The 13,260-nt window shown below is 41.5% G+C and overlaps 1 protein-coding gene across 6 annotated transcripts in view; it reads right to left on the reverse strand.

Moving 5' to 3' along the window:
* Window positions 1-13,260, reverse strand: part of cdc42bpab (CDC42 binding protein kinase alpha (DMPK-like) b) — a 68,359-nt gene that overhangs the window by 25,688 nt on the left and 29,411 nt on the right. For all 6 annotated transcript variants that reach the window (XM_041063862.1, XM_041063865.1, XM_041063863.1 and 3 more), the window contains exons 3-6: window positions 11,057-11,140; window positions 9,175-9,270; window positions 7,986-8,134; window positions 190-283 (exon numbers count right to left, since the gene is read on the reverse strand). In XM_041063862.1, coding sequence (XP_040919796.1) covers window positions 190-283; window positions 7,986-8,134; window positions 9,175-9,270; window positions 11,057-11,140 — 423 coding nt within the window. The remainder of the gene's footprint in view (window positions 1-189; window positions 284-7,985; window positions 8,135-9,174; window positions 9,271-11,056; window positions 11,141-13,260) is intronic.

Genomic DNA, 13,260 nt, shown 5'->3' on the forward strand with positions numbered 1-13,260 from the left:
GGAAAGGTTTTTTTTTTTTTTTTTGCTAGGAGAATTGTCTGAATCATAAACTACAGGCATAGCCAAGCAGCTGAACCACACACTCCTCCTGGGAGACCCCTGGGGGTTGACAAGGAGGTCAGTAAAGCTCTGGTATGTTTGCTTTGGACCAGAGGACGAGGCATCAGCAGCAGTGTGGTAAAAACTTACCGTCCCGTCCTCCATAAGTTTGAGGCAGGAGCCGAAGTCAGCCAAGCGGATGTGGCCGTTCATATCCAACAGAATGTTGTCGGGCTTTATGTCCCTGAAAGACGACAGAGAGGAGACGAGGTGAAAGGAAGGAAAAGACAAACTGAGCGAGTGACTCCTCAGAGAAGAATGAAGAAGGTGAAGAAAACAAGACATTCCTCCAAATAAAACAATACCAATAGGACATCCAAAACACACATAAAAGCCTGATCTCATATTACAGTGAAACTCCCCATCAATTATCATCAAATTAAATTACACAACCTAGGGAAATTTAACTGCCTTAACTTGCTTGTATAGACAGTGAAAAAATAATTGCGATATATTTGTGATTCAATTAAGTGTAATTTCTCCGACCCTATTTATCATCAGCGTGACAACTCAAAACTGACCAAAAGAAAGAATGAACGCTGGAAATGGCTAGAGCTGTGTTGTGGGAATTAGCTGCACAGAATGTGTGTGTGTGTGTGTGCGTGTGTGTGCGTGCAGGACACAGATTCAACACACAAACATGCAGTCTGTTTGAGGAAATATGCAGTGCACAAACACACTCCCACTCTAAAAAAAAAAAAAAAAAAGAAAAAGAAAAACTCCTGTGTCCTAAACAGACTCACTCCCCTGTTCCCTTTTTCTACAATATTTGTGTTTGTGAGCAGAGAGGGGCTGGGTGGTGGGGGTGGGGGTGGGAGGGGGCTTACTGACAACACATTCTTTTACAGATGTGGTCACAGAGGCCGCAGTAGACTTTCTTGTCAACCTGCATCTGTTCTGCATTACTACTGCTGATGATATAGATACAGACCGTGGCTTGATTCCAGTTAGTCGGATTAATTGCTCGACGGACCACGAGTTTTCTGTCCACCAGCCCCAACAGCTGGAACATTTCAGTAATCATCAGCAACTTTCACTATTTAACCAGTAAAAATGGTTTTCACAGCAGGACAGGATCATCAGAATGGATGGAAGACTCACCAACCACAGACAAATGTAGCAGTACTTGGTTGGTGGCCACAAGGGCTGCAGCTAAGAATTATTTTCCTTATTAATTATTCGTTTGGTTTATAAAATGACAGAAAATGGTTAAAAATGCTGACCACAGTTTCCTAAAGCCCAAGGTAACGTCTCCAAGCATCTTGTTTATCCAACCCACAGTCCAACACCCAAAGAAGTTGAGTTAACGATCACATAAAACAGAGAAAAGCAGCAAATCCCCCGACTGAGACAGTGCTTTGACTTGAAAAACTAGTAACCTATTCTCCAAATACTTACTGATTATTTTTCTGTCCATCGACTATTTGATGAACAAACCAATTAACTAATCGTTGAAGCTCTAGTGGCCAGTGTTAGTTTCATTCCCATGTGCTAACACCTCACAGGGAATATTTTCAAAATCGATCTGTCCGGGGAACTAGCTCTGTATGAGTTTTATTAGTAACATCCTATGAGGAATAATGTGCAGCATGTTAAACGGGTGGTTGCTAACAGGTGGTTGATGCTGGGCTGCTGGTGCTATTGTCTTACATGGCGGTCTAATGTAGATCCCTGGCCAGACTCTAAAGCCAGGCCTGGTCTAATCCAGTCTCTGGTGGGTGACCCTCAGCTTGTGCCTCTTCAGTAATTCTTGTAACACTAAGTCCAGTGTTAATATTTTTGTTTAGGTGTCTATTTGGTTGGAATCCACATTATAATAATTGTAAAAACATAGTAAATAGCCCCAATGAACGCTGGCCTGAATTGGTATGAAACAGAGACATTACTGTGTCCCACCATCATGGCTATATATAGCCTCTGTCCTTGTCTGACCATTCCACTTATTTCCCCTGAGGGCAGACCCTGTCGAGCCCTGTGTCTGAGGCCCTCTTATCAACACATTGGACCACGACACGCCTCAATACACAAGCTATGGACGGCACACAAAAAACTCTTTGGAACAGTGTGAAAAAAAAAAAAACACACACACTCACACTACATGTAGTAACACCCAGTGACACAAGTTAGGGGAATGATGTGTTCATAAGTCAGCGAAACACACACACACACACACACACACTTGATGTAACAGGTTACAGAAGTGAGCTGGTGCTATTTCTGTCCAGTGATGCGAGCATGGCTCTGCTTAAAATAATAAACCTGATGTCCAACACAAGCACACACCCCCGCACTCCCTATCCCTAACTCATGCACAAAAACACCAACAGGGCACTAATACTGATACTAATACTGATCAGATGAGGGTGACTGTGTGAAAACTGTGTAGAATAAAATGTAACATGGAGATAAAACAGAAATGTGGCCACTAAGTTCAATACATTAAAAAAATCCAAGAGCCAAATCTTTACTTTGTCTTTACTAATGACAATGGCTCACTTGCATTTTCCAACTATTACACTGTTTGTGGTCTTTCATATTCAGCCTCAACCAAGAGCTATCTATCTGCTAAACTTACAGTGAGGTCACAAATAAATTCCAAAAATAATCAATGTTATATGGCTGCCGGGGCAAAACAATCATTTTTTGCCAGATAACAAAATTTCAGGAAATAGAAGTTAATCAGTTAAAAATTATGAAATTCCCCCATTCCACTTAACATGTTTCTTAAAATCTTTTTAAACTACTTAATAAAAGGCATGAGACTACTGTCCAAGCTTGAGAGATTTTTTTTTCCCTTTTACCATTGAACACATAAAATGACTCTGAATATGTCTTTGATATTTATGTCTTCAGTTAGAGATCCCTTCAAAGCCAGATGTGAAGCCCCTGTCATTTTCCAGTAGTGTTAATAGTCCTATCTCATGGGGCTTAAGCAGGGGGTGGGCTAGCTATCTCTCTACTTCAGAGACGCCACTAAAGCACCAACCTATAAAACCATGGATTAAAGTAATATGTGCACATATGTGACGTGTATAGACACATAAAAGTCGGGCACCAAAACATATATATATATATATTGACACAATCGCTGTCTGCACAGTGGATTACTTAGAAGTCTTTTTAAAGAGCTTGACTGCTCACTGATGAGTTCCAGATTGGACATCACTTTCCAAAGTGGATACTGTATATAGTATTTTGGATAGAAACCACACACTGTACCCAAGTGCATACATTCACGCAACCAATGTGGAGTAACATGAACTTGGCAGGCACAACACACATAAACAACTGACATGATGAACACTCAAGGTCAGACTATCAAAGCGAGCATAAAACGCAGACATGGAGGGATTAAGATTACTCAGATAAAATTTTAATGTCTCTAAAAGGACATTTATCTTGGACTATACACTGCTCTGTTATGAACCTTCACCTTAATTCTAACAACTCAAAACCTAGACATAATGTAAGGCTTGAGCAAGAGGACACAAACTTGGGCATAATCACTGGAAAAAATTTGTGGCTTCTGGCTTGTAATTGTAAAATGTTATAAACAGAACCGCTGGGATCTTTTTAACCTTTAGAGGAGATGTCAATTCTGTTTCACTAAATGGAAACAACATCCAGCTTCAATGGCAGATCTGTAGTGTAAAAGGCCAGCACCCTGAACCTAAGCTGCTGTTTGAATCGCTTTAAGGACATCATGCTTTAAACCAGAAATGAGACATGTACTTCAAAAAATAAACACAGATAGCTACACCATCTTATGTTTTATGAATCGCAACATACCTAATATTTTAAGTAAAATTTAATAATAAGTTCAACTTTCAGAACAGTAATGCCCTATTTTTCAGCAAGTGGATACAGTTTCTAACTTTTTAAAGACATTTGTCTCTACTTCACAGAGTAATGTGTGACCACTGGTGTAGCTATCTATTACCCTGACAGACACACAACTTCTGCACACAGAATCTGGATCACCTTGGCAGGAAGTGTAGAGCTCACAAATCATGAATGACATCTGTAATGCTTAGACTAGACTGGGACCACGTGGACCTGTAGGTGAATGCGTGTGTTTATGTACATACACAGGTGCTTCAGTTGCTGGAAGGCCTTAATCTGCACTGGAGACTTCTGGTCTGCCAAAGAGCAGGCAGCATGAGTTGACCCTTGCCTTGCCGCATGTGTGTGTGGCAGACACATAGTAGTGGTAAGGGAGGGGTGTGCTGCTACTGATAAACCATTTAGCATTCAGCTAAGCCCCCCCTGTCTTTCCACTTCCCTCCCTTCCTTACTGATGGCCGGGGCACCCACACACCAGCCTCCAAACACCAGCTAACAGCACAAGAGTTGACTCACATTTAGCGTTTCACGAATGGACAAACACATAAAGGTGGTAATGCTAAGCTAATACTAGCCTTCGCTAGTTAGGGTGGCTAATTGGGCTACTGTGTCACAGGACTCATGCGGTCTTAAGGAGCAGTGCAGAGACGAGAATAGAGGGAGGTAATCTCTTCTAAGACCACAGCATCCATCTGTGAGGGCCATCTGGACAGCACCTCACAATACACACACACACACACACACACACACATATACACAGTGTGGCCTGCAGCAACACTGGAAAATGCACAGACGAGGCATGTCCACATGGTTAGTCTAGTGGTTCTCAACTTTTTCAGGCATTCCACCCTTCAGAATTAGATTTTTTTTTTTTAAATATGCCCCCCGCCCCCCAAGGGATGCCCAGCCCTAGTTTGACAACCACTGCTCTAGCCAAGCATTCGTTATCTAATGGTTCAAAGAAATGCTGTTTGTGTGACACACACCAACCCACGCTGCCTCCTTATCACAGTCTCTCCAATTAAAATATTTTCATTAAGTGTCCATTTCAATCAATACTAAACATCCAAGAAGCCATATAAATAGTTATCAGTGTAAATGAAGCTCTTTGATAAATGATGGTTAGGGGCGTATACTGTGTGTGTGTGTGTGTGAGTGTGTGTGAGTGTGTGTGTGTGTGTGAGTGTGTGTGTGTGTGTGTGTGTGAGTGTGTGAGAGAGACTTCTGTTAATGCTTAGATCACTGGGCTGTGAAGAGACACATGGCCCTGATCAATAATCAAACACACAAAGGCTACAATCAATAGGAAAACACACATTAGCACACACATACACACAATAACATCATATTCAGCAGAAAGACACCACTCATGAGAGATGCTCACTGCCACACCCTCACATAACATCTTGTTTCATTTGAGTCTGTGTTCTTATCTGTCTTCCTCGCTCCATGATCACAGCACACACACACACACACACACACACACACTTTTGCCTCTCTGTACCAGCCCCCATCTCTCCACTCACTATCAAAATCCCCCTATCTCAAACAGTGTCTCTGTCACACACACACACACACACACACACACACACACACACACACACACACACACACACACACACACACACACACACACACAATCCCATGGCAGACAGATGTGGTGCTAGGCAGCACAAAGCCATGCTGAGCTGGCCTATTGAAGCGTTTGTCAGGCCCCTCTGGGAGGCCACGCAGATCACTGACCACTGAATAAATGAACACACTCACCCATACACACACACACACGCACACACACACACACACACACACACAGTCTCCCTATGTGTCTGACTCTAACACACTCTGCCTCTCATGGGACTCAGCTGAGGGGGACAGAAGGTTGACCTCAATGCTCTTTGCTCTTCATTTCTTTCATCTAGGCTCTTTTCAACTTCATCAGCATCCACAGGACCACAGATACTAGTTTTAATATGGACCAATAATGTGGCGAGGTCAGCTTCTTCACAAAACAAGGAAACGCACACACTGAGAGCACTAACATGCCACAATTTACAACGCAGCCTGATCAGGTTAGCAGCACAAATAACAATATGACAGGATGGGTGGTGTTACGATTTATACCATGAGACAAGAACAGCTGCACAATTCTTTCTCTCTTTGAAATTATAAAACAGAAAAACGTAAATAAAATGACATTTAAAAAGTTGCTGGACAATAATTTGACATAAAAGCGTGGGCAGTCTTATGAACACCTCTGTCTTATATTAGGGCCAATACAGTATTTTTATGGACACTGCCAACAGATTGCATTTTACCGTCTGGATGAGGACCTGACATTTTGTCACATGAGGGTGGGACCTCAACAGTTGCACTGAACATGTGAGCCCCCAGAGAAAAGAAAGGAAGCTATTGCCCTGCTGTACAGCCACAACCTGTCCACTTATATTCACAAATAGCGGCTTCATTATGTGTGTTTGGTGCAAATGAATGTGAGCCATGAATATTGGGTGAATGTGTTTTTTTTGTTTAATGGACATTGAAGCCTTTAAATTATAGGGTTAACACACTGTCGTTTAACTTAGTCATAAGAATAGAAAACTCACCAAACTCCCATATACACATCAACGGCAGGATAAACACACACCCTCATACATGTGTACCCAAACACACACACACACACACACACACACACACACACACACACACACACACACACACACACACACACTCATCAGACAGGACCAGCCAGCAGGACACACCCTCCTCAGGGGACCTGCCTGGTTGTCTCCACCCTCTACAAAGCAAGCGTTCAAATCTCCCACGAGTATGTGTGTAAGTGAGAGCAAAGGAGGAGTTGGGGGTTGGTACACGGGGGGGAGAACAGCACCACACCCCCACCCACGCACCTCCCATACCCCATCATTACTGTCCCAAAGCATCCATGAGGGGACTTAAAGAGAAACAGTGCTGTCCCCTCCTCCCTGTCCTTTTTTCCTCCCATCCGCTTCTCCCATCTCCACTGCCAACCCCCACCCACGGCCCCCAGATAACACCATGCAATTAGTGGCTCCCCACTCTCCTCTCATTCACTCCCTTTTTTTACTTATACACTTATACCTACATCTCTCTATAACTCTGTTGTCATCTGTTAGTATGTTTCTTTCCGTCTGACTATCCCAAGATCAGAGCAACTATAGACACACCCAGAATGTTATCCCACCAGCCTACTCCTCCTGTGCTTTCAGTTTCCAGCTTTATCTTACTCTTTCTCTGACCCTCCCTTATTTTCTACACATCTCTCATCTTCCCTTCTTCTTGTCTATCTATCCTTCCCTTGCTCCTTGTAGAAAATTGCTGTGACAAGCCCCTGGCGAAAGCGACACTGTAATTATGTTAACGGGCCAATGTGACCACTTCCTGTATGGCACGGCCTTATTTCCTGCTCCCAGGGGCATTTTCTATTGGCTGAAAAATTTCTTTGGTGTGTACGTCAGAGAAGAAAAAGGTTTGGAGAGCTGTGGCCTGTGATTGCTCTTTTAGAGGGTTCATTTGTTTTTAGTTCAGAGAAGTGAGAGAAAGTAACTGAAGTGTGTGTAACTGGAATCAGGACAGGGGCTTGAACATGTGATGAACAGTTGAAATGACAGCTACACAATAACATTGCACAAGACGACAACAGTTATTTTCTAAAGCACTGAAGTCCTGCCTCTCACACAAACCTAACTTCAAATGTCAATTTTCAAAAGATAAATAATAACAAACACAGGAATGCAAACTAATGTTCTCTATAATTAGTCAGTGGTGTTGACTGCCTTCAGTGATGACTGAAGGCAAACCTGTGTACACACACTCTTCACGGTCGTCATTCATTTTCATTTAGCTGCAGTGGTTCCCCACAGCTGGAAAATTGCCCACGCACTAAGAATAATGTAAATACACTGAGCATCCATCATCAGGACTCTTTGCTCAGTCTGTTTCTCCCAGAAAATAATTAGACACATTTGTACCCTCAAAAACGCACATCTACCCTACGTGCTCCTCACCTGTGGACGTAGTGTAGCTGATGAACAGAGTCAATGGCCAGCACCATCTCAGCCAGGTAGAACTTGGCCATCTCCTCCGGCAGTCGGTCCTCAAACTTACTGAGCAGAGTCAGCAGGTCACCACCCACATAGTAGTCCATGACCAGATACTAGAGAAACAAAGACACGGACAGAAAGAAAGGAAATGTGAGAGAGAACCGCTGCCGCAGCACAGTTACTGATATGAACAGAAATCATCAGTTAGCAAAGGTGAAGAATAACACATTTTAAAGAAAAGTCTTAAAAACACATTTTTAAGACGATCAATGAAAAGTGAAACTGAGATTATTTCATGTAGAAAACAAAACACCAAAGTCACGCAAGAAAGTCAAAAATGTGCCGCCCTTCGTTCCCCTCGTCTCCGCCATCTCTCCTCTCCCTTTTTTCTCACAGTATCATTACTAAAGAGGGGCACCGAGGCAGCGAGCGCTTAAATGGTTCTTAACTTTTGAGAGTTTTCCTAAAAATAGACGTCTGGAAGGGCAGTGGTGTATATTTTTAAAGCCTTGGGGAGTGTCCAGGGTGAAGCATTTGTTGTGAGAATGTGAGAAATGGAATGACAAGCAGTCCTGGCATTTGAGCTCAGGGTCACAGAGAGAGGGCAGACTGTCAGGTTAGAGTATGATTGCCTCCAGCAGCTAATGGAAGTAAGGAAGAGCTTGGCTCACAACCAGTCAGCTAGCTCCAAACTCATTCTTTTGGTCTTTTACGTTAATGTTGTTTTGGCCATGTTAACCTGCGTTGCCCAACGTCCTACAATTCTAAGTCATGTTGTGCTTTGCGGTAAGAATTGAATGTGCTGGTCAGCGTCTGGCAGGTCACCAGGCATCATGCAGAAGAGGTACTGTATTCTAAAATGAAATGGTGAGAGTAGCAAGTAGAGCTACTCAAAAGAAAGCTCTGGGTGTTACTTTGGAAAGTACCAAAATGTGGATGTGCTGAAATGTACGAAGCAACATGGGGTTATATTCAGAAGGAGTCTGATTCATCTGATAAGGTTTATAGTTTCCTGAGAAAAGGTAAGGTTAAAAACCTGGCAGAGAATTTATGGAAAGAACACTTACTGCATTGTAGTGGGTGGAAAAAAAAAAGTTTCCTGCTCATGATACACACATTTACATAGAGAAGAAGAAAAAGAATGCTATGTTACCAAATTATTGTCGTCCTGGAAGGCGTAGTGCAGGGTGGTAATCCACTGGCAGTGTCCATTTACCAACACATCTCGCTCCTCCCGGAAACATGCCGTCTAAACAAAGACACAATAAACATACTTAACAAAAGTTACACATCACATGTACTGGCAACAATATAAGAGAATGGCAATTCAATTTTCAGTCGTAGCATAGGTGTCAGTCCTCCATATTTACCAACCAAGTTGCACCTACACCACTTTATCTTCTATGAGAGAGGATTTTCTTATTAAATCAAATTTAAGGTTATTTGAGTGACACATACACTGATGCATGTATTAGTGTAATATACTATGTGACACCTCTGGCTCCATCCATTAGGTCAGGATCTTCTACACAATTGCGTGCCTGGCATTCACAAGGATTCAGTGTCTTGGCTAAAGGACAGTTCAACTTATTGTTCAGCTTATTAATATTTTTCTACAGACACCTGATTTCTTTGTTAAGAATAACATTGATTGGATTCTAAAAGTGCTTCAACAAGAGAACAACACATGAGAAATGTACTGGAACTGCACCAGTAATGCAGCAGAAACTAGAATTACCACCTTGTGGTTGTATGCCTCCGTTAACCAGTCAAGTTGCAGTTTAAATCCATGTCTGCCCAGACTCATATATGTAGTGAAGACTTGTGCTGTTGAATACTGGCCAGAAAAAGTATTTTTGCATTTTGATGTCACAGTGAAGTTGACCTTTGACCTTTTGGATGTAAAATGTCATCAATTCCTTTGTGTGATATTTTGTCATACTTAAAGTATGAATCTTTGAGTAATGGCCAATTCATCCTTAAGACCAAATAAACAGATTTTGCCAGATTTGGCAAAAAAAAATTTCCCTCACGGCATTACTGAGATATCGTGTTCACCAGAATGGGACATACGACAGTCAACCCGTAAAACATAACACCTCCGGCCACATTTATCTACGGAGCTGAGGCATAAAAAGGAAAGATCATTACTTGCAGAGCTGGATCCTTGTGTCAGTTTAAATCTGACAGACTTAAACTGAAACCAAAATAAGTCTACAGAGGACAATTTCCACAGCTGAACAGTAGGTTATTTTCTAAGTCGATCACATGCATGCACAGAAAATGTGAGGTCTCAAAACATACCCTGACCTCTCACTGCTCTGGGAGTCTAAATGACCTGACCAGAAAAGAAAATAAAACTACTCAGGCTACAATGCCTCAGAATGAAACAGATTACCAATCAGCTTCACAAAGTGAGTACACAGTAGAGTAAATCAAATTTTAGATTATTTTAGTATAAATAAATGGTCATTTGAGAACATAAATCAACACCACGGACAATATGATACCTAATCTTATATCCAGAAAGAAAGAATGTGTGAACGTCAATATGTAAAACATCCCCAGTTCTTTGATGTTCTCAGTCTACACTGGCAGTTACATGTTTTTAGTATGACTTGTCCACAGCACATTTGTTGCTGTGCATTGTTTCCCATGTCCGGGCGTTTGCACACACACACACACAGCAGGGACTAGTTTTGTCCTGTGACGTATGAGGCATGAAGACTGAGAACCCAGGGGACCAACAGGAATGTCAGACTGTCAGGAAGAGGTCGATGAGAAAAACATGCATCAACAGCTTGTGCAGCTCAGGCTGCGACATGTTCTGCAGACATCTATCAATGAATGCCTGATTTGAAGGTGGATAACGAAGAGTTATAGGTTTTTCTTGGCGGCAGACACTTTTTTTAATAAATCATCAATCCTTATGATTATTTCTTTATATATCTCTCCATACTGCTGATCTGGCCCAGTATCCGTAACCAGTACCAGTTCCCTAACAGAAGTCTGGAGAATCAGTGAGTGATACTCACCTCAGCTCGCTTCAGCATCTCCCACTTGTTGAGAATCTTCATAGCGAATACCTTGTCAGTGTTTTTCACTTTTACGACTGCAACCTGAACGAGGGAAAGAAAAGTTGCAGTGTTTTAATCGTTTAGAACGTTTTAATCATTTGTGTGACAGCAAAGCCAGTAAAAGAATGTGAAGCATGTAAAAAACACAGACCAACAGGGAAATACCAAACAGATTTAATATCTTATCCTTGAGGTAACAGGAAAAAGAAAAAGGACAACAACTGAACCGTGATCATTTTTCAATAGTTCCGAAAACAATAAATCAGATAATTCAGACAGATTTATGGCAGAAATTACTTCAGAAAATCCGTAAAAAAAATAATCAATAAATAATGATAATACTTATTTATACAATTTTTCAATTTACGATACAATTGTAACCACAATTTTATCCCAAGTGAGAAGATGGGGTAACAGAACATGGAAGAAGAAAATCTTAAATGATGCAAAACTTTAAGATAGCAATTTGCATACAGGAGGAGAGAAAATTGTATATATGGGAAAGGAAAAGGAGATGTGGATGAAAAAAAATAAAGATGAGTTGCAAGATGAAACAGGATGGGTTTGACGGGAATGAAGATGGGATGAAAAGGAGTGGAGAGAAGAAGGAGAAAGAGGAAATGAGACAGGAGGAAGGAGAAGGGGAGGTAAAGGATGAAAGGGGGAAGGGACAGGAAGTAACCATAGATACTAAAATGCTGACCTAAAAGGCCAACAGACGCACACCACCTGGATCCATACTCACACACTCACACACACACTCACACACACACAGCCTCACACAGCTGGACACTTAAATATGATTCATGCATCTTGAAGGGAAAAAAAACATTCCTCTAATCACTGTGTCCACTGATTTTTACATGAGTACAAAACAATAGTGGATGTACAGGCTTGTGCAGATGGGACAGCTTAGAAAGAGTTTGATGATCACGGATTATTGATGTTATAGTCACTATTAAAAACAAAAGGCACAAAAAGCAAAACAACTTACAAAACAGCCCTTTGTCAAAAATCAGCAGAATATGATTTAAATTCCAGTGTGTATCCCTTTTTCATTCAGACCATCAACCTACTCACACAAAAATGAACCTAAATCTGTCATCAGATCTGGCACATATAACATATGTATTTAATGTATGTCCACAGCTACTGTGTGTGTACACCAATCAATATGGGGGACACTTACAACCTAAAGTATGTGAAATTAACAGTATACTTGACGTGAGTGACTTGAAACAGACTGATTAATTACTTTTTAACACTACAATGAGGCACTGCACTGTCCAACCTTTCCACTACAATCTCACACTAAACCGTTTAAACCAAACCAATCAATGAGTGAGCAATGCAATGGACTTGGACTGAATTAAGTAAATACTGAAGATCTTAACAGCTACTAGTGTTACCCTGTCAACTGCAGTTTTTACTCTCACACTGTGTTTCTCAAAACCTCTTGTAGCATATTAACAACACAACAACTGCTAGCTTTCTTTTCACTGATAATTTTGGAGCATTTACTTTGAAACCTCTACCGTTGCCATGGTAACTGACGTCCAAATCGGTATTCGCGCACCGCGTTTTTTTAAATTAGTATTATTATTATATTTGCACTGCCAGAAAAATTCCAAATAGCCTGTGAAATAAGAAACAGAAATATAACATCATTCATTATGCATCAGCATTAATTATTATTAGTTATTCTCAGACAGACATTTAATCTCAGTGATAACTTCAAAAATTCACGGGTCATTTTCAGTGAAGACTCCACGCCCCAAAAATGGTATTCGGGTCAGCCCTACATTACAGTGATAAACTTCCTCAGCTCGGGCTTCACATTTTGCCAAAAAAGGAGCTGCACAAGCTGCAGTGACAAACCACTGCAAGCTGCCAGCCCGAAGCCCATGGTCATGCAAATGTATGTCCATGGTGATCTTCTTTAGGTTCTTTAATACAGAAACACAGAAAATGCACACAAGTAAACAGACAGACAGGAATTTTTAAGTGCACTGTGGACACACAGATCCAGTGTGCACACACACACACACACACACACACACACACACACACACACACACACACACACACGAGTAGTGAAACAAACACAGGCGCCCTATGCAACAGAGGGGTCTGTAGTCTATTAAATGAGCTGGGGAATGCTG

Source organism: Toxotes jaculatrix, chromosome 19, assembly GCF_017976425.1.
Source record: "Toxotes jaculatrix isolate fToxJac2 chromosome 19, fToxJac2.pri, whole genome shotgun sequence".
Taxonomy (NCBI): Eukaryota; Metazoa; Chordata; class Actinopteri; family Toxotidae; genus Toxotes; species Toxotes jaculatrix.